A 27,189-nucleotide genomic window follows, 5' to 3' on the forward strand; every position below is an offset into this window, starting at 1 on the left:
GGTATCTTCTCAGACCTTCGCGCTATGAAGCGCTAGCTTTTCATTTCATACCGAGTGTTCCGTTCCCGACGTCTCCTAATCTCAAGCTATAACCTGATCAAATTTATTCTGTTGCTTTGCTGATAATTGGTGGTGAAGGCGTTGAATCCCAACGACTCTAAGGAGTGGAGGCAACACACTTGATCTGTGGTCATATACAAATTTCTTCTACGGATGGTTGGGTAATCAAAATATATGCTGAAATGACAAGTGATGCACAGAGGGATGCACTAGATCTCTAGTGGTATATGAATGGCTAGTTGTGCAAGATGTGGTTGCTGGAACCATTTATCTTCTATCAATGTCACCCTTACTCACACACAACTACTTCAAACATGAGTGCATCTAATGCCGTCAACCTGCGGTAGTTCGGTCCTCACATGTCACCTTCTTACAGACACAAGTTATAAGAACTAAAAGAGAAGACAATAACCAGTATAATGAGGTTGAGTAAGAAAGGAAAAGTCATGTGTGTAAAAGAGCCAAGAGTTCTTGAGTTCAAGACCCATTGCTACAATTTAAAATGAAATAGTGTAATCCTCTTTCAGCCCTGATTTAGGTTTGAGAAAGCCACACATGAGGGGGAGTATTCAAGTACACCTTTCTCCGTAAGTTTGAGCTTTAGGGTAAACTGATTGGTCGTTGGTGCATGCAATTTTACAGTGAATCCTAACTCTGGAGACATTTTTTAACAAATTTACATTTTATCTGAAACAAATCTAATCACCTCACTGATTTGTTTATAGATGACCAGGAAACATTGGACATAATGATTGAAACAATGTCCATCAGTTGCAACCGAAACATTTCACACCTAATTATCATGGAAGGAAATTCTCGAGTAGATGGAAACAACTTGCTGCTACGAATGAACCAAAAAGAAAAGTTTCTAGTAGGTCAAAAATAGTTTTGCTGGAAGCAAATTCTACTTTCGTTAGATGCAAATTTTCATTTGTATGGAAACATCATGTGAAAATAAATCACAAGATATTTGATAGATTAATTAGTTAAAATTATTTTTACATAATTAAATAGTTAAAAATTATGATTTACATGATTTTCCTTTTAAAGAATACATGTAAGAGTGTGCAAGAGACGTCTTTTACAGCAGATACTTGATTTCCTCCAGCACTTGGCAGTGCTTCTGCCGTTGATCTTGACAGTAGGTAAGTCGTTGTCCCTTGCTACTTAACGGGTGCTTGCGTCTCTTACACATAAAAAAAACTTTCACTTCTCTGCCATTGTCATCCCATATGAGAGCATCATTGTATCAACTGCATTCAGTTTTCTTTCTACATTAATACAAGTAGCTTCATAAGGTGTCTTTATGAAAATAAAACAATAAGCAACATGTGCTTGTCTCCTCAGTTTAAGATCCAAGGTGCTTTTTCCGGCTAGTATCAACAAGACACAAAGCACCGTTTATTCCAGAAAACTGAATACCATGGCAGAAATAGGTATTCAGAAGGACACTCGCCTTGTTCACCTGCTCCTCTGAAGTTCCGTAAACGGTGTGCGGTAGCTGTCCAATTTTTCTGTAGGGCTGCAGAGGAGCTGGGTAGCAGCGGCGATCTTCACATCAGATAATAGTATGTTCAAACGAGCACAATCTTCCAAGGGGGAGTTGATCAGTGTGGATCTTCAGAAAAACAGTCTGCAAACTGTAGCTCCTCTTCAGAAAAAGAGATAGTGGTCTTCTCGTGAACTTGATGTAGGTCTTCTACTAGAGCCAACATCTACAGTAGGATCTAAACAGTTGGCAAACTGGACCGCACACCGCCTTGGTGGTATAGGTCTTCTCCTGAACTTGAGCAAGCGCTTGTGGTTTTGCAGGTGAAGAAGGCCAGCAGTAGCTGTCCAATGTTGCCGTAGGGCTGCAAAGGAGCTGGGTAGCAGCAGCGATCTTCACATCAGATAGTAGTATGTTCAAACAAGCACAATCTGCCACCACCCTCCCAAGGGGGAGTTGATCAGGGTGGACAGACCGCATGAAATGCAATGAAGGCAGGATGGAATCGCCGACTTGTTTTGACCGTGCTGCGTGGTACCATGAGTTTTTCAGGAATTTCGGCACCCATTCAGCGAAAAACCTAAACAAAAATCAGTGAAAAATCATCATCAACTTTCTTGCTGCGAAAATTTGTATGCAACAAGTTGGTGGTGGCCAGAAGGTACAAACATATCAAGAGATGCGGCCAAGATCATTGCATTCATATATTCATCAACTTCCACTAGCCACACAGACCGATGGAACGACAACACAAGCATTCAGACGGTCGATTGATTTTCCTCCCATCGAATGTTCCCGATTTTTTTATTTTTGACATGAGATATTTAGCAGCAATCAATCAAATGTGTTTTGCTTCCCTAAAAAATTATGTTCTGCTTCCGCACATCACCTTTTGTTCAACCAAAAAAAAACACAAAATAGCAGTGTGAAAAGCTTGTGAATGTAAAAGTAAAGTCAGTGATCAATGCGAGGAGGAAAATCCGAATTTTATTTCTTAAGATAACCCATAAGATGATTACAGTTCAGATGTTAGCCAACTCACGGAAGCCTTGAGCACACCTCATCAGAGAGGAGAAAAACATGTCCCGGTAGCAAAGTAGCAGGTGACAAATTTGACGTACAGGTTAGCCAGCTTTTATGTTGAGCAATGGGCAATTCTATAACCATTTGACTGCACTAAAATTATGCCATCTGCAGAGTTTTCGAAGACAGATGAGTCTGAATGATGAAAAGACACTTAAATTCAGAGAACGTCTCTGCATAACCAAAATTTTGTGAATAACAGGAGGCTCACCCACGGCTCCATTTTCGTTATGAAGCCCGTGATCAGACACTTGCAGAACAGAATCATGATACATCAAGGCATCAGACATCTGGGATCTAAACAGCAGCAGATTGCAACGCCTCTTCAGATAGAGACAGCGGCACAGACCTTCTCCTGAACTTGGGAAAGCGCTCGTGGGGTTGAGATATTGGTATCCCCGACTGTACGACCAACGAGCTGGAACCCCGAACTCCTTTTGAGTTTGGACCTCCGAGCGCCGCGTGGTATGAATTTTTTGGAGCCCATTCAGCAAGAAAATCGAAACGAAAATTACTGAAAGAGTCAACATCGACGTTCTTGCTGATAAATTTTAGAATGTACAGGAACAAGCCAGAAGGTATACAATCATAGCGAGACGCGGTACAATCATAGCCAACAATTTCGATTGCATTCAGATCCATCGCCTTCCACTAACTACACAGACAGATGGAACAGCAACGCACGCACTCAGAAACGAAACGCATAGCAGAGGAACAGCAGCATGCAGCAGAGTCGACTCGATGGAGCAGCAGCGGGCGCAGGTCAGCCGCCGAATCCGTAGAGGGTGCGTCCTTGTCGCTTGAGCGCGTAGACGACGTCCATGGCGGTGACGGTCTTGCGGCGGGCGTGCTCGGTGTAGGTGACGGCGTCCCGGATGACGTTCTCCAGGAAGATCTTGAGCACGCCGCGGGTCTCCTCGTAGATGAGCCCCGAGATGCGCTTCACGCCGCCCCGCCGCGCCAGCCGCCGGATCGCCGGCTTGGTGATGCCCTGGATGTTGTCGCGGAGAACCTTCCGGTGGCGCTTGGCGCCGCCCTTGCCGAGGCCCTTCCCTCCCTTGCCGCGGCCGGACATCTTGGAGTTTGACTGAGATGGAAATGGAGGAGGAGCTGTGGCGGCGGCGGCTGGTGGTGGTGAGATTGGGGAGGAATGGAAGGGGGATTTAACAGGGGGGAAGGGTGCAGCCTGCCGTCGGATCCGCACACAGGTGGACGGTCAAGATGGCGATCCGGGAGAGAGGGGGCGCGGATAGGTGACGTGGCTCCAAAATTTCATCTCCGATAAGGCGGGCGGCAGCTCGAAAATATTTGAATTTTGCCGGTTCTAGGCGAGACATCATCATTGGTCCTATGCTTCTTGCAACAAATTCATCCATTTATTCAGTTACCAGACAAATTACCTGTTTAAAAAAAGATGGATTTTGACATGACTCTGAAATTTTGCGTCCGCTTTTTTTTTATTTTGCCTTGTCATTTTTTTTCATGTATTAGGAGTGAGCTGTTGCCCTCCCCTTCTATTTGAATCATCTAATCCAATTCAATCCATTCATCATTGGTCCTCAACATATTCGGCTATTCATTCGTGAGAAGTAGAAAACATTTGAATGTAGATTAAACTAACATCGACTTCTTTTGAAAGTGACACAATTGATTATACCAAATAGCTCCTTTAAAGGATGTCGGCTGTCTCCTTGGGGCATCCGCACCCTTAGACGCCCTCCATTGCTTGGATGTCGCCCTCCCAGTCGTATGATCATGTAATATGTGCCTCGCCACGGCGACTTGAAGGTGTTTGTGTGTGCGGGTGTGTGTGGGTGTGGTGGTGGTGGGGGGGGGGGGGGGGGGGGGGGGGTTGACTATAGAAAGTGGACTCACAGGCGTCCGCTACCCACACGTGCCCCAGCATGTGCGTGTTCTAGCGTTGGTTCAGAACTGGCGTTCGATGTCTCGTGCTTGCTTCCACTTGTGTGATCCACGCGACGGAGCCGGATCCTCTGACGTACTGCACCTTGTCATTGGGCCATTGATGTGTGGGTTCGGGTCGACATGTCCGTGGGCTAACGGCACATCAGGGGAGCCACGTCCCCATGTAGTGCTTCCCTTGTACATCCTACTCCTCACTCGACTCGTGCCTGCTTCAGTGGTGCACCCCCACCCCGCTATACTGCTTCTTTTGTGCACCACACCCGTCACCCCCGCTCGTAGTTGACTCCGAGGCGTTGTGAGTCAGCGCTGCGTGTGGTGTATGTCTGGACGTGTGCTTCGTCTGTGCACCCCAATCCTCACTCGATTGGTGGTTTACCCCGGGTTTCGCTGTCGACACTACATGTATTAAAAAATCGCATTCAACAATTGCATTGAACATACACATTCAATATTTGCATTGAACCATCTACATTTAACATTTGCAATGAACTATTTAAAATGAACAAAATTTGCATTGCATTTTTTTACCTTTGGGACATTTGATTGTCAACTCTGGCTCTTATACCTTTGCCATCGGCGACATGAAAGGGGAGGCGGATGGGGGTGGGGAGGATGGACCACCACAACAGCCTTGGCGGTGCGGCATGTTGCAACAACCTTCGTCTTCTTTGCCCGAAACGCCAACGCTGATTGTGCGGGCCCCCGCGACGGCCGCTTGTCATGCCGCTTTAGGCGGTGGTTTGGCCTTCTGTGGACCGCTGCCGACCAGCCCATCCCTTCTAATAGGCGCGTGTGGGCATGAAGATGGCGTGATGAATAGTGGTCTTCGCGGCGGCACAAGGAGGCGGGACGGGGTCGAAGGGGAAGGAAGGTGGGCCGGCGGCGTCGGGCAGGAAGGAAAGGAGGCAGTAGGGGGGGTGACTATAGAAAGTGGACTCACAGGCGTCCGCTACCCACACGTGCCCCAGCATGCGTGTGTTCTAGTGTTGGTTCAGAACTGGCGTTCGATGTCTCGTGCTTGCTTCCACTTGTGTGATCCACGCGACGGAGGCGGATCCTCTGACGTACTGCACCTTGTCATTGGGCCACTGATGTGTGGGTTCGGGTCGACATGTCCGTGGGCTAACGGCACATCAGGGGAGCCACGTCCCCATGTAGTGCTTCCCTTGTACATCCTACTCCTCACTCGACTCGTGCCTGCTTCAGTGGTGCACCCCCACCCCGCTATACTGCTTCTTTTGTGCACCACACCCGTCACCCCCGCTCGTAGTTGACTCCGAGGCGTTGTGAGTCAGCGCTGTGTGTGGTGTATGTCTGGACGTGTGCTTCGTCTGTGCACCCCAATCCTCACTCGATTGGTGGTTTACTCCGGGTTTCGCTGTCGACACTACATGTATTAAAAAAATCGCATTCAACAATTGCATTGAACATAAACATTCAATATTTGCATTGAACCATCTACATTTAACATTTGCAATGAACTATTTAAAATGAACAAAATTTGCATTGCATTTTTTTACCTTTGGGACATTTTGTCGGACGGATTGTCAACTCCGGCTCTTATACCTTTGCCATCAGCGACATGAAAGGGGAGGCGGATGGGGGTGGGGAGGATGGACCACCACAACAGCCTTGGCGGTGCGGCATGTTGCAACAACCTTCGTCTTCTTTGCCCGAAATGCCAACGCTGATTGTGCGGGCCCTCGCGACGGCCGCTTGTCATGCCGCTTTAGGCGGTGGTTTGGCCTTCTGTGGACCGCTGCCGACCAACCCATCCCTTCTAATAGGCGCGTGTGGGCATGAAGATGGCGTGACGAATAGTGGTCTTCGCGGCGGCAGAAGGAGGCGGGACGGGGTCGAAGGGGAAGGAAGGTGGGCCGGCGGCGGCGGGCAGGAAGGAAAGGAGGCAGTAGGTATGTCGCGCATGATCGATTTTGCTTTTGGGTAGCTGCGTTCATGCCGCATATAGGCAGCAGGAGGTGCCCAGTTTTTGCTACACTCTCAATTCCATCTAGTATCTACAACCAAAATTAGAATTCAAGCTCATTTGAATACATGGGCCGGTTTAGTTTTGAACCCAGTTCAGTTTCACAAAGCACATCGATGTCCAAACGAAGTTGACGAAGCGTGTCATGCACGATGCAAATCTCTGCGCTGTGATTGGTCCATCCAGTGCTCCCACGGATCGCTCCCCCCTCGAGCGAAGCTCCCGTCTCCAATAAAAGCCGCGCCCCTCGCCGCTGTCCCAACCCACCAAACCCAGAGCATTCCTCCAATCCAGCACCACCGCCGCCAGCTCCACACCTCGAGAGGGACACCTCGTCGCCGGAGAAGCAGCAAGAAGAAGATGGCCGGAAGGAAGGGCGGCGACAGGAAGAAGGCGGTGACCCGCTCCGTCAAGGCCGGGCTGCAGTTCCCCGTCGGCCGCATCGGGCGCTACCTCAAGAAGGGCCGCTACGCCCAGCGCGTCGGCTCCGGCGCCCCCGTCTACCTCGCCGCCGTCCTCGAGTACCTCGCCGCCGAGGTAGCCGCAGATCTTCGCTCGCTGCCCTCGAGCCTCTGTTCTGCTGCTCTGTTCCTCTTGTGCTGGACAGGTAACCGATTCCGTTCTTGGTTGAAATGAATCGCAGGTCCTGGAGCTTGCCGGCAACGCGGCCAAGGACAACAAGAAGACGCGCATCATCCCGCGCCACCTGCTGCTGGCCGTCCGCAACGACCAGGAGCTCGGCAGGCTGCTCGCCGGCGTCACCATCGCCCACGGCGGCGTCATCCCCAACATCAACTCCGTGCTGCTCCCCAAGAAGTCCCCCGCAGCCGCCGAGAAGGAGGCCAAGTCGCAGAAGGCCGCCGCCAAGTCCCCCAAGAAGAAGGCCGCCGCCACCAAGGAGTAGCCGTCCCCATTCCCATAGCCTAGCCAGTCTTGCTGCTCTGTTCCATTTCTCATGGACAAGATGAGCAGTAGTCGTGTGGTTGGCAGATCTGTATGTAATGCCTGGTAGTCTGTAGTGACCCTTTCGTCAGATTCGTCGAGCAAGTGCGGGCATTGTATCTCTGATTTATGTGGGAAATACTAGTACTAAAGATGCACTCCTTTGAGTCATAGTAATTCTCTTGTTCTATATATCTATGGCTGTCTGCAATTTGGTCTTGTGAATGCTTGACACCTGCTTTTGCTTCTGAACATTTGGTACTAAATAAGTTTCATTTGTATGAAATTCTCTTTGTATCATCTGAAAATTCCCCTTGCTCTTTGCATACTGAAACAAACAGGGTACTCAATTTCAGGCACTCATCTTATGTTATGTCTCACACCAATCATATGATTTCTATAATCCTCCACTTCCATGTGAAACCAAGAAATGATGGTGGTGCTAGATTGGACAAGTAATGTTTGAAACCACAAACTATATGATGCTTCAGAAGTCTTGGGGATAAACATGGCAAATTATAGCTTGACCTTTGTAGCTCAAAATATTCTTGCAGACAATTTAAGCTTTCAGACCAGAGACCTGAGAAACATTTGGTGCTACGTAGATGCAAAATAAACTAACTACTAGCCAGAAACACATGTTATTTTGGAAGAAAGCAGAAACAGATGCTAGGAAGGGCAGATTAAACAGAGATGATTAAACGTGCGATAACAGGGCATCGCTGCACGTATTCGGTTTTCTTTCTTCCTCTTTTTTGTTGTTGCAAAAGGCATCCGGTTTTGTTTCTCTGCATCAACACATGCAGCAGCTTCACAATTAAGGGATTATTTAGAGCCGGAGAGAGCACAATTAGAACCTTCTGAATACAATTAAAGCAAAATAACTCATGTAGAAACAGAAAACAAACTTTATGCATCCTGAGCAACAGAGAGATTAAATTCTACATAGCTCACATCCTGGGCATTCTGATAACAACACAAGGGGTGCAAATTCTCCAAGAGTAATGAGATCCTGACAACTCTGTGTGTAGCCCGCTAATAAAAATATGCATTGATAAAAAAATGATGATAATTAATGAGGTAAATAATGAAAATAAAATATTGTTTATGATTCCTCTAAATGCGCCACCACAATCACGCAGCCGCCTCCTCCCCTAAAAAATTAGGGTTCCCCCGCCTCCCACCGGCGCCGTCGCCGGCCCGCCTCGTCTCCGGTGACCTTAGGGCCATGGGGGCGCGGTGGATCCCGGCTCTTGCCGGTGGGAGGGCTCCATTTTTAGATGTGTTTTCGAGTTTTGTTAGGGTTTGTGTCCTGCTCAGAAAGACGAGACGGCGGCGGCTCCCTAAAGATGGGATAAAGTTCTTCTCTCCTAGCCCCCATTCCGGCGGTGCATCTAGCATCGTCGGTGGGCGTGTGGAGGTGTGTCTCCGGCGGATCTGTCTTTGGTGGATTTGCTCAGATCTGTTCGTCGTTCGTTTATGTTTGTGTGTCTTCAAGTTGGATCCTTCCGATCTACGTTACTCTTTATCAGCGGCAGTTGCTGTTCTGATACGCTGGTCCTATGAGGCCTTAGCACGACGACTTCCCGACTGTCTACTATAACAAGTTTTTGTCCGACTCCGGTGAGGAAGGGGCGATGGCGGCGGCGTGCCTTTGGCTCGCTTCACTGCTTGTAGTCATCGCTAGGTGGTCTATGAATCTGGGTGTAATTTTTATTATTTCTGCTGTTTATTGTACTGCCATGATTGAAGGTGAATAGATTGGATATTTTCCCGTAATATTTTTTTCTACCACAAAGCCCACTAGCCTGCCGCAGGCGCGAGGAAAAGGTCGAGGGCACCTTATTTCGAATGGCCACAAAATCCCCATGAAATGTTGTCGGCATACGCCTAACCTATGAACTACCTCCCCAGCCACGGGCGAGGAGCAGCGTCCACCGGCCTCCCGCATCTACAAGGGTCACCGGAGATTGGGTGGACAGATGAGCTCACCGGCGTTGCAAGGTTGTTGACCAGGTAACCCATCATTCGCCTAAGGTAAAAAATACTCTCTCTGTTTCTCAAAATGAGTGAACCTGCACTCTAAAATACGTCTATATTTATCCGTATGTAGTCTATATTGAAATCTCTAAAAAGACTTATATTTAGAAACAGAGGAAGTACTTCATATCCGGATCTTTCCAGAGAGAAAAAAATGTAAAAAAGAAGAAGCTTGATTACTAATCTTGCATCAACAACAGCATACACACAGTCGATAGACAAAAAATGTAAAAAAGAAGAAGCTTGATTACTAATCTTGCATCAACAACAGCATACACAGTGTCGATAGTGTTGGGAGTCCTATGTTTATGATGTACTCCCTCCGTTCCTAAATACAAGTCTCTTTAGAGATTTTAATATGGACTACATCGGAGCAAAATGAGTGAATTTACGCTCTAAAATATGTTTATATACATCTGTATGTAGTTCATATTAAAATCTCTAAAAGGGCTTATATTTAGAAATGAAGGGAGTAGTACAGGAGTATGTGTTTGGAGTGTAGCTACCACTAACATGTTTATTTGATAGAGTTGTCGCCAGCAGATGAGCACACTCCACTGCCATTATACAAGTCCTAGTTTCGGTCGTTACCTCCATGGAGACAAGTCAGTCAGGGGAGCTTTTACCATTTGGCCGCCCGGCAAGCAAAACAAGCGAATGGAGTTTGGCCAAGTCTCCACTCTGAAGATGCCAGTAGAAAAATGGCCCTATTCCTTTCTCTTTTTCTGTCGGAGGGGAAACAAAAGAGAGTTGAAACACGACCATTCTGTTGAAGATGAGTTCATGAGCAGAGTTGTTGCATACCGCCGCGGTCCTCTTCAGTTGGAAGCGCGCTGGATCGCTACATACACAGGTACTTCTTGTTCGAAACTGATCGATTCCAGATTTTCACCGTTCCCCTTTCTCGACGACGCTGCTAGTCAAGTCTGCTAGTAGTGTATGCCTACAGAGTAATCTCTTCTCCTGGCCTCGGCGAGCCGCTGCCCGAGCAAATCCTCCTCCACCATCCCCGGATTCTGAAATTGAGCCCCTGGCGTTGGTCAGCCTCATCGCATGGAGTCTGGGTGCCCTTCCATCGTCTCTTTCGTCATCAGCTCCCCAGAGAAAATTCCTTCTGAGCTTGTCCATCTTTTTAATCATCCATTTGTCCCCTCCAGGAAGGCAGCTAGAAAATACGTAGCAGTTGCAGTGACCACCGAAGCATCAGTCTTCCTGTCCTGTTGAGAAGGCGCCCTTTCCATGGCGAGAGCTTGCCGGCAGCCTTGTCAAGCACAGTTGGCTGTAGCTTGGCTCTCCTCGGCTTTCTGAACCTTAGAGGCATACCCAGATACCAGCAAGGCAAATAGCTTGCACTCCACCAAAATCATTCTGCATAGGAGATAGGATAAGCCACACTCTTCGCACTGTTAAGTTCTCAGACCGGATGCGTCACCAAACGTCTTCAAGATGACCTGGACAGCAGCAAAATCTTCCGGCAAAGGATTGTCTGTATTTAAGAAGTAAAAAACTTAGACTGTTTACTGTGCAAACAACCAAAACCTTACAACTTAGAAACACGGTCTTCATATTTGCGCAAGGCATATACAGTCATGCATGATAATTCAGTGCCAGAAATCCAAAGGCAAGAAACATTTTTTTGCATAATCCGAATCTAGACAGGCATACAGTTAAACAAAAGATGAAAAGGCCATCTTAGCACTAATATATATTTTTGTCATTTATATATTACGATTGCAAGCTCAACTGAAATTTTCACAGCATTTACAAATCATTGTCAAAATTTGTTCAGCCATGCTAAAAATTTCAGGTATATTTCGACAGAATAAAAATGAAAAGTACACAGGAAGTCTTGCCTACAACTTTTAGAGTTGAATTGAATGGCCATTAGTTTGCTCACTAAATTTTTCTCTCTCTTTTCGTGTAGTGCTGTGCAGCAGAATCTTCTTGCCAACTCTAGTTTCAGGCAAGTAACATGGCACTCGAGCTACTGGTAGTTGTTGCAGTCATGTTGCACCTAGCCTCTACATCAGCGCAGCCTGGCCCCGGATGCCGAACGCGATGTGGTGACGTCGACATCCCTTACCCATTTGGCATTGGTGCTGGCTGTGCTATTGAAGGCTTCGAGATCATTTGCCCGAGGACTGCCGATGGAATCGCCAAGCCGTTCATGGTCATTCAGAACGTGGAGGTTCTGGACATCTCGGTGCCCCGTGGTCAAATCCGAGTTTCCACGCCCGTGTCGACGTAAATTACAAGATCAATGGAACAGAATGCTTGGTCCCTTGACTTCTCGCGAAGTCCGTACCGCTTCTCCCATGTACACAACATGCTCATAGTTATTGGCTGCAACACACTCGCATACATCAATGACTTCAGAAGCACTACAAGATACACGACAGCGTGCGCAGCGGTGTGTGAGAGCCCGGCAGCCCTGACAAACGGTTCTTGTGTTGGTGCAGGCTGCTGCCAAAATGATATGCCAAAGGGTTTAAGGAGCTATAGATTCAGTTTCTTTGATGTTTATGATGATTCCAATACTACGCTTTTCAACCAATGCAGCTATGCTGCCGTGGTGGAGACACAGATATTTAGTTTCAGCTCGGAGTACATAACGACTACAAGGTTCAATGATACCGAAAAGGGGCAGAAGCCGCTGGTGCTGGACTGGGCGATTGGAAATGCAACGTGTGAAATGGCGAGAGACATGCCTTCTTACGCGTGCCATAGCAGGAATAGCATGTGTGTGGACTCAACCAACGACCCAGGTTATATATGCAACTGCGCCGACGGATATGAAGGGAACCCTTACCTCTTTGACGGATGCAGAGGCAAGTTCAGTTCTTTGTTCCCTGTGCATCTTTAGATCATGCACAATCGTTTTATGAGGAGTAATACAGGGTGCACATCATCCTTTCATGTTGATAGTTTGTAAGGAAAATATTGTTACTTACTGTCTGCCCCGAGTTTACAATCTGTTTTGCTTCTTTTCCCCCCATCTAGCTTAGATCTAGTTAGAACATTTAACTTATTTTCTCTGTTTTCAATGTAATTTATGTTTACTTTGGTGGAAGGATGGCACACGTTACACTCATTGTGCCATTTCAAAATTAGTATTTGTTGGTACTCCGTACTCATATGCCTATTCAATCAATCACTTGGGCCCAAATAATTTTGTTCTTTGTTGTTGCAGATGCCAATGAATGTGAGAAGAATCCAAGTATATGCCCGAAGTCTGCAACATGCCACAACACAATAGGAGGGTATCGCTGTTCATGTTCTCCAGGCAGAAAGTTCGTAATGGAAACAAAATCTTGTAACCCAGACATCACCCTAATCATAGGTACACCACTAGATGTTTCCAGCATTTGCTTAATTCTTGTGTAGAAAACAATGGCCAACTGGTATATATATATATATATATATATATATATTAATCATCTTTAGTAAAAGAGGGCTCAATGAGCAAAGCACACAGTGGTGTGTTTCCTTGTGTTAGGCACGCAACAAGTCTATCTGAGGAAGCTTTAAAATAAAGAAATGTAATGGTGAAACTTGAAAAAAAGTAAATCCAGAAACAAGCATACGTGCATTTTTTAGAAGGTATAACCATATCTAATCACGATCCTTTAGCCAATTTTACCACAAGAAGTAAACTTTACCGTGCTTTTAGTATATACACTGTGGGATCAATTTGACTAACATAAACACCTTTCATGTTGATTTTTGCAGGCATTAGCATTGGCGCTGTCGCTCTGGTGATTATCATCTTCTGCATACATGTAATATTTGAGAGAAGAAAGCTTGCGAACGTCAAAAATCAGTATTTTCAGCAGCACGGAGGGATGCTATTGTTTGAGAAAATGAAATCAGATCAGGGACTTTCATTTACAGTGTTTAGTGAAGCAGAACTGGAACAGGCAACACATAAATTTGACAAAAGCCAGATTCTTGGACATGGAGGCCATGGCACTGTGTACAAGGGGACAATTAAGGATATCACTCCAGTGGCAGTTAAAAGGTGTTGGTGATAGGCAGAAGAAGGAATTCGGCAAAGAAATACTGATTCTTTCCCAGATCAATCACAAGAACATTGTCAAGCTATTGGGGTGTTGCCTTGAGGTGGAAGTCCCCATGCTAGTATATGAGTTCATCCCAAAAGGAACATTTTTCGATCTTATTCATGGCAAGAGCCGGAAACTGCACCTCTCTTTCAGTTCTCTTGTAAGGATCGTCAATGAGGCAGCTGAGGGGTTTGCATTTTTACATAACTATGCAAACCCACCAATTTTACTGGTGATGTGAAAACCACTAACATCCTTCTTGATGAGAATTACATGGCAAAGGTATCAGATTTTGGTGCATCTATATTAGCACCAACTGACAAAGCTCAGTTCGTTACAATGGTTCAAGGGACATGTGGTTATCTGGACCCCGAGGATATGCAGACATGTTGCTTGACAGACAAAAGCGATGTTGGCCATATGGCAGAGAGACAGTAATTCCAACGCCTGAGGTGCCCCCGCGTCGTCTCTCTGAGGCGACTCGGGCGGCCACCCCGCCGGGCGCCGCCACAGCCTCTTCTCCGGCCACCGCAGCTCGCCGCCGCCGGCAAACAACGTCGGACAAAGCCCGGCGAAGGTTGGCGGCGGCGGGATCCGTCCCGCGCGCGTGGGTTTGGCCCTGCTGCCCCGTCCCCTCTTCCGCGACGGCGGCCCGCCAGATCTGGCCTCGGGCCTCCTCTGGCCTGCTCCCCCGGCGTCGGCCGGCGCCCTCCTTCTAGATCCGGCTAGCGCGCCGCGGCTGCGGGCTCTCGGGTGGCTCCTGTCCGGGCCTCGTGGCTGCTTCGGCGGCGACTGATACCTTCTGGGCTGGGGGTGCGACCCGCTCCCCTGCTCCACGCCTTGCGCCGGCCTCCGCCGTCCCGTCCTCAACTGCTCGCCGTCGTCATCTGTCTGCCGGGCGCTCCGCATCCTGCCTTCCCGCAGATCCAAACTACCGTGTCCTCCACCTCCGCCGTCGCCCGTTCTGTCGTTGTCGTGCTCCTCCGCGCGGTCGCCAAACGAAGGTGGCGTCGCGGCTTCCTGCCTAGGGAGCCCTCCACCTCCCAGTTCCCCCGGTGGGTTGTCACTGTCTTGTGGCTTTACCTGCAGGGGGCGCCGCGCCAGTGGTCCTCGCTGGTGGCCTTGGCGTCAAGGGTGCCTGCCGGCGTCGCTGCCGGTTGGATTCGCCTGGATCTGGGGCTGTCCATTCCAGCGCCGCCCGGCGCTATTGGCGGCTGCTCTGCGTCTCGTCGTGTGGAGGATGTGACCGGGGTTTGGGAGAAATCCATGGTCGGCCAGCAGCAGTTGGTCGAGACAGCGGCGACGCTTCCCGACGTTCCCATCTTGATGGCGTTGTCTTCATCCCCCGGTCTTGTGATGTTTTGGGTGTGCTATGTGGAGTTCTATGCTTGGTGATGCCCTTCGACTACGCCGGTGGCACACAGGTGCCGTGGCGTCGTCTCGGCCCGGGTGACCGTTCAAATGTACCCCATGACACAGGTGGTGTCGCGGCGTTGTGCAGTCTTGGTTGCCCGGTGCTTTTACCGAAAAAGGGTTTCCCCCCGCTTTGTATTACAAAGCACCAACATCGATCACATAGCAATGCTCGGGCGAGAAGCACAACAAGCCCAAAAAGGAAAAGAAAGAACAAAGAAGAAAGAAATGCCAACAACGGCAGCTTGACAAAGCGCGGAGACCCGCCACCGCTGCGCCCTCCGGACTCGACCTACCACATACCAAGGCTCCGATCTGCCGCGTACCAAGCAGCACCTCCAAGAAGGGATGCGACGCCAACGACGCTGCTGCCCGGACGTGTCCTAGGGTTTCCCCCGGCACGCGGAAGGGAGTGGGGGATGGATACCTCCGACACCCTCCAGGAAGGAATGGTGGCACCCGCGGGTGTCACCGCATCGGAGCCGGAAAAGCCGGCAAGGGATTTCTCCCGAATTCCAACCCCACCGCCCAACCAGGCCGGAGCCGACCAGCCACCTCGCCGCCCACCAATGCGCCACCGCGGTCTTGACGCCACCCACGCCGCCTCACTGAGATCACCACCACGAGACCAAGAGGATGGAGAGAGACGCACGAGGCGACGGAAGCAGCAGCACCGGAGCCACGCGGGAGGGAACTACCTCCACCGCTGTCGTGCAGGAGGACCGAGTCTCCGGCACCGTCGCGGTCGCCGTCCGGACGCAGCAGCAGGGCATACCAGGCCGCCCCTGGCCCGGCCAGACCCAAATCGGGCCCGTAAAGCCCCGCCGGCCACGCTGCAGCAGGGCGGCACCAGCGCCGCCAGCCACCACCCGCCCATCGTCGCTCCCCAGCCTCCCGGAAGCCACGCCGACGACCCTCCCCGCCGCCGGCCCGCCCAGGCCCAGATGGGGCCCGGAGGGCCCAGATCTGGGCCGAGCGGGCGCCGCCAGATCGCGCCGCCTCGCCGCCCCGCCGCCAACGGCAGCGCCGCCGTCCAGTAGATCGCCCGCCACCACGCCGGAGAGCCCCGCCGCCGCGCCGGACCGTCGCCGCCTAGGAGCACCCCGCGGCGCCGCACCGCCCCGCGTCAGTGCGACCCGAGAGGGGAAAGGCCAGGGGCCGCCGCCGCCAGCGCCGCCCGGGCCAGGCCCAGCGCCGGACGCCAGCGACGGCGGCAAGGAGGGAGGGAAGGGGGAGAGCTCGGGGGCGAGGTGTTGGGACGCGGCCGGTCGCCCGCGGGGGCGACGCGGTCGCGAGAGGAGAGGAGGGGGGAACTCCTTGTGTCGTTTCAATGGATTTAGCAGGTCTGCCCGGTGCTTTTCGATTGCGTCGACGGTGCAGTGTCATGGTTTAGTCTCGGTTCGCCGCTGCAGTTCGAGCGCCCGTGGTGCCCCTTGTTGTGATGTTTTGAGTGTGCTCTGTGGAGTTCTATGCTTGGGGATGCCCTTTGGCTACGCCGGTGACACACAGGTGCCGTGGCGTCATCTCGGCCCGGGTGACCGTTCGAACGTACCCCATGACACAGGTGGTGTCGCGGCGTTGTGCAGTCTTGGTTGCCCCGGTGCTTTTTGATTGCGTCGATGGTACAGTGTCGTGGTTTTGCCTGGGCTCGCCGGTGCAGTTCGAGCGCCCGTGGTGCCCCTTGTTTTGTTGTGTCCCCCCCTCGCCATGTGTTTGCCTGTGTGTTATTTTGCTTTATTTCTTCTTCCTGTGCCCCCTGTACTTCTCTGGTTCACTTGAACCCTATCCTGTATTAGGTTGTAAAGCCTATAGGCAACAAATGAATACAATTCAGGTGGGGAGAATTCTTCTCCCCCCGGTGACAATTCAAAAAAAAAAAGCGATGTTTATAGTTTTGGCGTTGTTCTTGTGGAGATCCTAACTTGGCAGGTACCACTGAAACTAGATGGTCCTGAGGTACACCGGAGCCTGTCATCCCCTACTGGCTATGAAGGGGAACAATCTTGATAATATGCTCGACAATCAAATAAAAGGTCATGAGGACATGGAGTTGGTTGTAGGGGTAACAGAGCTAGGTAAGCAATGCTTGGAAATGTGCGGTGACAATAGGCCCTCGATGAAAGAGGTGTCTGAAGAGCTTAGCAGATTAAGGAAACTTTCGTGACATCCTTCGATACAGCATGATACCAAGACGGATAACTTTCTCGGTGTAATTGAAATAGAACAAAGTTCTGAGTACACAGAGAAGGATGAAAGAATGCACAAAAATCCAAGCAGTTTTTACTTTTTTACGCTTTAGCACTTTCCTTGGTCATTTAACCTTCTCCTCCTTTAGTTATATGTAGCATTTTATTGTAAGACTCTCTTGGACCCTTGGGTACTACAGAGACACCATAATTTAGCAAGATGTATCATTGTATTGTAAGACTCTCCTCCTTTATGTAGTATTTTGCGATGTTGTGCATGATGTATCCCTATCGTGTGCATTCCCTTTTTTTAAGGAAAAAAACGAACATACACGATATGGGCAATAATGTGCGTTCCTGACAATAATGAGAGGCCAACTTGTGATTATTTCTGAAGGATGGTAACAATAGCCTACAATCACAACTTCGATGGCAACCACACAAGATGTATTCTAGGTCCCTAACCTATGTTTGAATTGTAAGAACATAAAAAAAATAAGAAAAGAGATAGAATAACAAAATACAGGTACATACTTCAGCTGTGTCATAAGTCCAACACGCATGCATTTCCGCCTGTTGGAAGCTCCGTCGCTTGCTTGCTGATGCATGATGCAAGGAGCAGATGGCGGCCGGGTTCTTTGCGTCACCATACTTCTGCCGGCCAGGGATATCTATTGTAATAGGGATGATGCCATGCCCATGAGTTCAAGTTCCTGCATGGATGTCCTGATGAACAAAAGAAAATTGGAAGGATGCTATGAAATTACACTGAATATTACCATAAAACAATGTGCTATATGAACACCATCGAATAAGTGAAAGTACTACTTGAGACCAGCAAAGTCATATCTTGCAGAAAGCAGGTGTGACATTCATAAAACAACATGTGCACAAAGGAAGTCGAATCTGTTGGTTTGCCTGCAGTCTTTACCTCACTAACTCGCAATATGACTAGGATGAGACCGATTTTTGATATCTGATTGGAATAACATTTTCTGATGTGGCTAAATTCCATGTCTACTGGGAGTTGAACCCAGGCCAGTGCGGATACGCGCATACGACCGGGTTATTGCCCGGTCTTAAATTTTCATCTGTGAATCACCCTACGTTTCATAAGTTGACAAAAAACCATGTAATGACCAACTGAATGGCCCATGGCCCAATACAAAGAGTGAATCCGCTGCTTGGCCAGTTACAGGAAAGGAACAAATACAAATCAAGATCATGTTGAAGGGATTCTAAACTGAACGGCCCATACTAGGAACATATACCAACAGAATCAGAGTGGACGCAAAAATATTGCGCTTTGCTTGACTTTAACTGTCAGCCAGAAATTTTCATGGATCTGGTTGAAGAACCACTACGTGGTCTAGTGGACACAATCTAGAAGCACAATGATGTAACAAAATACAGTTCAGTAACCTGAGCATGACCGCACGGATCCAATTGGACGGAATTAGAATAAGGGGAAAGGAAAGTTGTGGCTGGGTTGCTGACCGCGGCGGTGCAGGGAGGGGAGGGGGGCGCCGAGCCCGTCGGCCATGGCTGGGGCTACTCCGGCTGAACGACAGGCGGGTACCGATCGAAACGCCTCCACGTACTCCGCCCCGCCCACCCGCGCGCGCCGCAGGGAAACGCACCGGCGTTGTAGGAGGGCGGCGGAGGAGGCCGGTCCCACGGGGTATGCCGGCGGGAGGAGGTCCGGGTGGGTGAAGACGGGGTGCCCGGAGCAGTATTGGGGCTGATTGCGGCGGCGCACGCCGTCGTCGTCGTAGAGCGCCTCGGCCGGCGTGATTCAGTTGCAGCACGGGAATCTTAGAGGTGTTTGTTATCCAGAGCCGTTGGATCTGCATCGCGGTGGAAACCAGAAGAGCATGCGAGAGGAATCTTGGATTCTAGAAGCAAAATTAGACCAGGAAAAAGGAACAAGAGGTGACTGAATCCTAAGTCTAGAATCATCATTTTTAGAACATATCACTAGCCTTTTTTTAAAAAAAATCGATCTATTAATTAATGCTCCCTCTGAATAATACAGTCTAGAATCTTCATTTTTAGAACATATTACTAGCCCTTTTTTAAAAAAAAATCGGTATATTAATAATACAATAGCGCTACGAAAGTCCCTAGAAGAGTGAGTACAAGGCATACCACTGTCATCAACCCTGAAAATCTTGTCCTGTTCTAGTAGACAAACCACGAAGCAGAACAATAACCGTCACCGACAAAGAGAATCATAGATTAAAAGAACCATACCTACAAACACACTAACAAAAACAAAGGTGGTCCGAATCCATATGAATCTGCCAATAGACAAATGCCGACTAGATCTAAACAGATTACCACTCAACTAAAGTATCATATCCTTTTTCCAAGCACAATCAGATTAGCACTCAACTAAAGTAAGATTCTAAATATTTTTATGCAGTAAAATAGTATCTACATACTAGTAATAAAGGGCTGTTGTTTCTGGCGGTACGTCACGGAAATTCCCCCAAGCTGCAAAATATTACCCACCAATACAATTTTTTTTACAAACACATGGCACCTATAAGTTTTTTTTAGATAACATGGCACCTATAAGTGATAAAAACATTTCACACAGGGGAATCCCTCACATGGGCCGGTCCATAGAGCAGGGACCTCCTACGCTTTGCACGCTGGGAGAATACGCGACGCACCCATTTGGGTTGGCGCATTTCCGGGCGGCCTGTTTTTAAATTTTATTTTTTATTTTTTCTTTTCCTTTTTTGTTTTTGTTTTTTCTACTTCAAATAATTCCAAACTTCAAAAAAGTTTGGACAATTAAAAATATGAGAATTTTAAAATAAAATGTTTATGTACTCCAAAAAATGGTCGCGAATTTATAAAAAATGTTTGCTTACTTGAAAAAGTTGAAAATTTTGAAAACAAATATTCAGGAAATAAAAAAAATGTTCATGCTTTAAAAAAAGTTAGTGTAATAAAAGAGTTAATGAAATTGAACAAAATTTCACCAATTCCAAAACTGTTGATCAATGGAAAAATATCTTAAAAATTCAAAAACTGTTCATGATTTACAGAATAGTTTATTCGTTCATAAAATGTTCACCGATTCAAAAAATGACCAAGCATTTAAAAATTGTTTGTTAAATAAAATGTTCGATAATTTCAAAAATTGTTCCACCAATTTCCTAAAAAATGTTCGTTGATACAAGAAAATTGTTTTAAAAAATATTTACAATTTTTTTTGAAAAAATGTTTGCAATTAAAATGTTCATGAATTCAAAAAATGCTCTTGATTTTAGAAAATGTTCGAAAAATTGTGAAAGTGTTCACGAGTTTAAAAATGTTCAGGATTTCAAATATGTTCATAAGTTTAAATAAATGTTCATGATTTAAAAACTGTTGATTATTTCACGAAATTAAGAGTGATAGTGTATCTCGATGATGTAACATAATATGGTCATGGCAATTGGAGATTATGATTTTTTTTCCCAGTGCAACGCACGGGCCCTTTTGCGCGCCCGTTTGTACCGGCGCATGTACGGGCATCCTGCTTTATATTGTTTTGATTTTTTTTCTACTTTAAATAATTTGAGACCCAAAAAGTTTTCTGACAAAAAAAAGATAATTTCGAAATGAAATGTTTCATAAATCATAAAATGTTTTTGGATTTAAATAAAGTTCACGAATTTGTATAATTTGTTTTGCTTATTCAAAAAAGTTTGAAATTTTGAAAACAAATGTTCGAGACATCAAAAAATGTTCATGGTTCTTTTAAAAGTTCGTGTATTAAAGAATTTTAATTAAATTTAAGAAAATTTCGCCAATTCAAAAAATGTTCATGAATGGAAAAATATTCAAAAACTGTTCGTGACTTACAAAATGGTTTATTCCTTCATAAAATGTTTGCTTATTCAAAAAATGATCATGCATTTCAAAAAATGTTCATGAATTTCAAAAATTATTCAACCAATTTCGAAAAAATGTTCGCTGATTCAAGAAAATTACTTAAAAAATGTTTGCAAATAGTGTAAAATGTTCATGAATTAAAAAAATATTCTTGATTTTAAAAATATTCGAAAATTACTTACAATGTCCACAAATTTGAAAATGTTCATGATTTCAAATATGTGCACGAGTTAAAAAATGTCCATGATTTTATGAAATTTAGAGTAATAGTGTATCTCGGTGATGCAGAGCAAAATGTGGTCATGGCCATTGTAGATTTTTTTCCTCTCCCGTTGCAACGCACGGGCCCTTTTAGTATGTACACTAACATATGTATATTGTGCATAACAGATTCAAGACCAGGATACATTCTCATGAACGAAGGTCAGTTGGAGGCAGATGAACAACCTAAATCTTAGAATTTTGTGAAATAAAATAAGATATCAGAACCAAGATTATAGCTCATTAATAAAACCTGAATTCAGCTTATGTGCGGAAATAAGATTAATTTAATTATAATTGTTGGAACCTGAATTTTGTTCACAGAGTTATTCGAAGCATGTGAAATGGGGTAAATCAAACGGACATCATCATCTTCTATGTTAAGGCCAAAAGGAAATGAATCAACTTAATTGGAGTTTTTAGTTCCATAGTGATTCATTCCCCCAATAACAGATCTTTTACTTGTCTACTCCCTTCGTCTCATAATATAAGAGCGTATATTATGGGATGGAGGGAGTACATGATTAAAACAGTTGCAGACAATTCCGAGTACCTATCAGTTTCGGACTACAACTCTTTCAGTTAACTGTTTTTCCATACTAGAACAATTTCCGTAAACTGTTTCTGTGACTATAACAGTTTCAGTAAACTGTTCCAATCACAAGAAGATTAGCAGCAAAATAAACCCTAAAAGATCATTATCATGCATAAAATAGCATCTACGCCAAAATCCGAACATTGTGCATGACAAATATAATCAAAGACCACCAGTTTTCACTTCACTAGTAGAAAACAGGGCTATCGTCATAGCTCAATATACACATTAGTCCCGGTTGCATTTCGAACCGGGATTAATGTGAGCATTAGTCCCGGTTCAAGCGGCTAGGACGTCGGGAAGGAATTAGTCCCGGTTCAAATGGGACCTTTTGTCCCGGTTTGAGACATGAACCGGGATTAATGTGAGCATTAGTCCCGGTTCAAGCGGCTAGGGCGTCGGGAAGGAATTAGTCCCGGTTCAAATGGGACATTTTGTCCCGGTTTGAGACACGAACCGGGACTAAAAGGTGCGATGCCACCTTTAGTACCGGTTTGAGACACGAACAGGGACTAAACGGTTCTGAAATTTGTTTTTTGTTTTTAATTTCTGTTTAAAATTGCTTATATCTTTTAGGATATTTGATGTTTTTGAGTGATTCTTTTTGCATTAGATTCAAAATTTTGTCTAGTTTCTGTTTGTGCCATTAGTTTTCAAATTTGAATGATTTAAATATGAATTTTTTCAAATATGCGTCAAACCCTAGATTGTGAATAATTTGAGCTTAGAATTAGTTTTTAATTTAATTCTTTTTGCTCCTAGTCACATGTCAGATTGTTGTCACAGTAAGATTTATTTGGTTATTTTGAGAATAATATAAATTAGGATTTTAATTAAAATAGTACTTCTTTTCTTATTTAGTTGTTTTAGTCCTTAAAGTGATATGTTTTCAATTATTTTTAGTTAGTTCTTTCTGTAGATTTTAACATGTTGTAGTATTCTTCTGTTAGACAACAGTAGATACATTTTTATTATTAATTAATTAATATTAATTTTGCTACTGTTTTGTATAAATAGTTGTTTAGCCTTTAATAATAGTTGATAGAATTAGTTTTGCTATATTTAAAAGTAATTTTTTGCCACTTTAATAGAACGTGACTCTAGTTTGGTTAACCTTAGTTGTGACTCTGGCAAGGACGATGGTAGCAGATGTAGTCGATGGTAGAATTGGATGGACACCATCCCGGACTAAAGGGGTTCAAACTCTACCCCCCTCCCCCCGTGTATCGCCATTTCAGTTTTGAAAAAAACAAAAGAAAATGATAAAACTTCAAAAATTAAAATCCTTCGAGACGTAGTTATATTACTACATCTACTAGTTAGGAAAATTTAAAAACTTAAATTTGGACATGTTTTGCAAAAAAAATGTTATGAAAAAGTAAAACGGCTATAACTTTTGCATACGATGTCGGAAAAAACGTATAATATATCAAAATATTCAGCACGAAAATCCGGTTCCGATTTCGACGGCCATAGGCCATTTTGCAAATTTCTAGAATCCTCGAACTCTGAAAGGAAAAAAATTATCCTTAAATTCTAGTTTTTTTGAATTTTTGGTCAAACTATGGTCAAACTACTTATTCCAGAAATATTAGTGTTACTAATTAATTATTGTTTTTAAGAATAATAGTTTCAAACTCAAACAGTTCTTCATGCTCAAGTTCAACTCCTAAGGGTTAATAGGATTGGCAGCTTGGAAAACAACACGTGCAGACTTGGAAACGAGGGGGAATAGAACTTGGAAGTTAAGCGTGCTCAGGCTGCAGTAGTGAGAGGATCGGTGACCGGCCGGAAAGTTAGATGATTTGGAATGATGAGGGGTGATTAGAGATTAGAGGTTAAATTGACAGTGATGAGGGGTGATTAAAAATTAAATTATCAAATAATTCAAAATTTTAAAAATCGGGGAAAAAATCATTTTTTTTTTCAAAAAATTTCATTTAGTCCCGGTTGGTGGTGGAGCTTCAGACAGCGGCCACGTAGAGCCCCTTTACTCCCGGTTCATAAACCGGGACTAAAGATTTTGGGCTTTAGTCCCTACCCTTTAGTCTCAGTTCTGGAACCGAGACTAAAGGCCCTCTGAAACCGGGACTAAAGACCCGTTTTCTATTAGTGCTTGTTGCTTCCCACTACTCCACTAGTACAGCAACTCAGAGTCTGTTTGGGTGCTGTACAGCACGAACGAACCAAGGAAGTATTTGCATCCCAAAATCTACTACAAGTACAGCAGGAATTTAGTTGGCTTGAATCCCGAACTATTGCAATTACCTTAGCCTTTCCGCAGAACAATACCATCATCAGGCTCCAGGTTGGGGAACCACGCCGTCACAACACCGACACTTGATGTCGCGCTTGTAGCATGGGCGACACAGGAAGACGTGGCCGCAGGGAAACGGCAGCGCCGGCGGCCGGGTCTGGCATTCCCAACACGGGCTGCCGACGTGGCCAATAGGCGGCCAGGGAGGATGGGTGTAGTAGCCCTGCAAGGCCGCCCCCCTGCGGGTGGAAGGAGAAGCAGAGCCGTCGCAGCGTAGTCGTACCCCTACTCAAATGTTGCACGCGGGTCCAGAAAATGCGGGGGGCTGCCACGTGTCATGCGATGACCTCCTTTAAGAGCACGAGAAGTTTCAAGGCCAATGGAGTAAAAGGACCCACACTTCCTTCACAAACTGGACACTTCCCTTTCGATACCTAGAGACTAGCTCGGGGATGTTGTAGTTTACAAGCGGCCTCAGGTGAGGCCTATACTAGACGTGCCCAAAATTTTACCACACTCTATAGGGGCTATGTGATGATGTCGTGCCAGATCCCGAGGATTTCCGGCGTCGTACGATTTTCCGAGGATTTAAACGGTTGGATCAGGCATGCCGATGAGGTAATCTTGCCCCTCGTGGAGGGGCCCGCCCCTTCCTCGTCTGCACAAGGCTTATGCATGTCGCAAAGACATCAAATAGGATTTCCATTCAACTTGGGCATGATTTCATGTGCCGTCTTGCAGATCTGCAATTTCCGGCGCTGAAACCCTAGGAGTGCAATAAATGTCTCAAATATTGCATGCGGGTCCAGAAAATGTGAGTCCTGGCGCGTGTCATGCGATGACCTTCTTTGGGAGCACGAGAAGTTTCAAGGCCAACAGAGCAAAAGATCCCACACTTCCTTCACAAACCAGACATGTTCTCTCTCGATACCCAAACTAGCTCAAAGATGTGCTTTATAAGCGGCCTCAGGTGAGGCCTATCCGAAATGCGCACAAAATTTTACCACATCCTACAGGGCTATGTGATGACGCGGTGCCAGATCCCGAAGATTTTCGGCATCATACGATTTTTTGAGGATTTAAACGGTTGGATCAGGCATGCCGACGAGGTAATTTCGCCCCCCTCCCCCTGGAGGGGCTGCCCCTTCCTTGTCTGCACAAGGCCTACGCATGTCATAAAAACATCAAATATGATTTTCCATTCAGCTTCTGGGCATGATTTCATGTCCCGCCTTGTAGATCTGTAATTTCCGACGCTGAAGCCCTAGCAGTGCAATAAATGTCTCAAATATTGCATGCGGGTCCGAAAAATGTGAGGGCCTGACACGTGTCACGCGATGACCTTCTTTGGGAGCACGAAAAGTTTCGAGGCCAACGAAACAGCAACACCCACACTTCCTTCACAAACGGTTGGATCATTGCTCTCACACAGACGAAAAAGAAAATAATAATAATTGAATTATTAAAAAGCGCCATCATCCATCATTAGGAAGATGGACTACCACTGTGAATCTTCTCTACCTGGATCACGTGAAGATTCATAGTAATTGTCCATCTTCTTAACAACAGTGTAATGAAGACCGAAGCTTACTATTTCTTGACTATCCGACAATTTAAACCGCTCCTAACGCTCGTTCTTAAGCGAGGTGGGACTAAAATCAGCTCCCATATAGATGAAAAGGTCCAAAGTAATAACGCAAGAAAACAACGCTTTGCCGAGAGCCAAGTCACGGGCTCACGACAAAGCAGTGCCACCATTACAGAGCCGTACGTTAACCACTACTGGACTTGCCACGTGGCTCCACTTTTCCATGCTGTAATGCTTGGCTCTCGGCAAACAGGTCGTTTGCTAAGTATTAACCTTTTGCCAAGTGTGTTTTGTATAATTGTATCGGCAAATATCCGTGTTTGCCGTGTGGCAACTATTTCCGAGTATACCTTTCGGCTTACTTCGCTTTGCCGAGTTCCCGTGATTTGGCTCTCGGCGAAGAGCCTGGCACTTGGTGTCAGTGAAATTCCAGTAATGTATATGTACCCCTTGCATGATGAGTGATCCACTCGCATCTTTGCCAGACACCTATCCATCCGGCGACGATTGAGAGATGAAACTCTTGAACCTACTTCTGGCGGTCGCCGTGCTGGTGGCCGCAATGGATGTTTCGCTTGCGACGACAGAGAGGAAGGCGGATGGTCGAGGTGGAAGAAGGCTACCATCGGCCTTGGTATTGATCTCTGCTGTTTGCTTGTTCTTGTCCTCGTCATCATATGGTACATGCGCCGAGGAGGGCATTTGTTCTTGTCGCGGGCTCCTCCTCCTCCGGTCATCCTCATCGCTCCTCCTCTGGTCATCCTCGTCGCTCCTCCTCGGGTCGACGAGATCGCCGCCTTACCTTCCGGGCAGCAGGTGACTGCCGCCAACCAGACGACGATGGTGTCGCGCCTCGTCTGCAAACTTGGGGAGCTTGGAGCGAATGATGTGATGACACGTGAGGCTACGCAAGAGCTCCTGCTCAGGCAGATGAGCCCCTCGCCGATGAAGATATTACCGCCATCACAAAGATTGCCTGCCATAAGTTAAGTCATGCATGAACTCTGAGAAATCTTTGATATTCAAGCCTAATAATATTTGAGGTACACTTAAGGGTTTTCCTAGAGTAGGGGGGGCAATGGTCCCCTTTGGCCCCCATGAGGCTCCGCCACTAGTCGCATAAAAGTTGGATTATCTTGCAAATATATATTGTTGAATAATATAATATAATAATATGTCTCTGTGATACAAAGCCAGGGCTTCAACCCCTTACGAAAAAGAAAAAAATCTGGCTTGTGTCAGGTATTAAATTAGACTAGATTATCTGGCTTTTGCGAGCACTCGTTCTTGTTATTACGCCGCTTATGGGCCTCCCTTTGGCTTGTCTTTCCCGCTCGCTATTTTTTTCTCTCGTTTCAATGAGTCTCCGTGTGCTACTTCATCACTCTCAACCCGGTCGGCCATGTGCTG

General features: G+C 46.4%; 2 protein-coding genes, 1 long non-coding RNA gene and 1 pseudogene across 3 annotated transcripts; 2 read left to right on the forward strand and 2 right to left on the reverse strand.

The window, feature by feature from the left end:
- Nucleotides 1–3,143: 3,143 nt before the first annotated feature.
- LOC109769262 (histone H4) lies at nt 3,144–3,786 on the reverse strand. The gene has a single exon (XM_020328010.3). The coding sequence runs from the start codon at nt 3,705–3,707 to the stop codon at nt 3,396–3,398; it is 312 nt and encodes a 103-aa protein (XP_020183599.1). The 5' UTR covers nt 3,708–3,786; the 3' UTR covers nt 3,144–3,395.
- A 3,003-nt stretch (nt 3,787–6,789) lies between these two features.
- Nucleotides 6,790–7,664, forward strand: LOC109769261 (protein H2A.5). The gene is made up of 2 exons (XM_020328009.4): nt 6,790–7,082; nt 7,189–7,664. Exons 1-2 carry the CDS (start codon nt 6,906–6,908, stop codon nt 7,447–7,449), a joined length of 438 nt encoding a protein of 145 aa, XP_020183598.1. The 5' UTR covers nt 6,790–6,905; the 3' UTR covers nt 7,450–7,664.
- Nucleotides 7,665–9,755: 2,091 nt separating this feature from the next.
- Nucleotides 9,756–19,105, reverse strand: LOC120966129 (uncharacterized). The gene is made up of 3 exons (XR_005759222.3): nt 18,685–19,105; nt 17,722–17,913; nt 9,756–11,013 (listed from the first exon to the last, which is right to left on the reverse strand). It is a non-coding gene; the product is annotated as an uncharacterized lncRNA (long non-coding RNA).
- LOC109769272 (wall-associated receptor kinase 5-like) lies at nt 11,020–17,312 on the forward strand (annotated as a pseudogene).
- Nucleotides 19,106–27,189: the final 8,084 nt, after the last annotated feature.

The sequence above is a fragment of the Aegilops tauschii genome, chromosome 6, assembly GCF_002575655.3.
Source record: "Aegilops tauschii subsp. strangulata cultivar AL8/78 chromosome 6, Aet v6.0, whole genome shotgun sequence".
In the NCBI taxonomy this organism is placed as follows: domain Eukaryota; kingdom Viridiplantae; phylum Streptophyta; class Magnoliopsida; order Poales; family Poaceae; genus Aegilops; species Aegilops tauschii.

Excerpts from the sequence above, each read along its gene's own strand:
- LOC109769262 (XM_020328010.3), bottom strand. The coding sequence starts at position 3,707 with ATGTCCGGCCGCGGCAAGGGAGGGAAGGGCCTCGGCAAGGGCGGCGCC.
- LOC109769261 (XM_020328009.4), top strand. The coding sequence starts at position 6,906 with ATGGCCGGAAGGAAGGGCGGCGACAGGAAGAAGGCGGTGACCCGCTCC. Across the intron at positions 7,083-7,188 it reads TCGAGTACCTCGCCGCCGAG|GTCCTGGAGCTTGCCGGCAA; the intron begins GTAGCCGCAGAT and ends AATGAATCGCAG.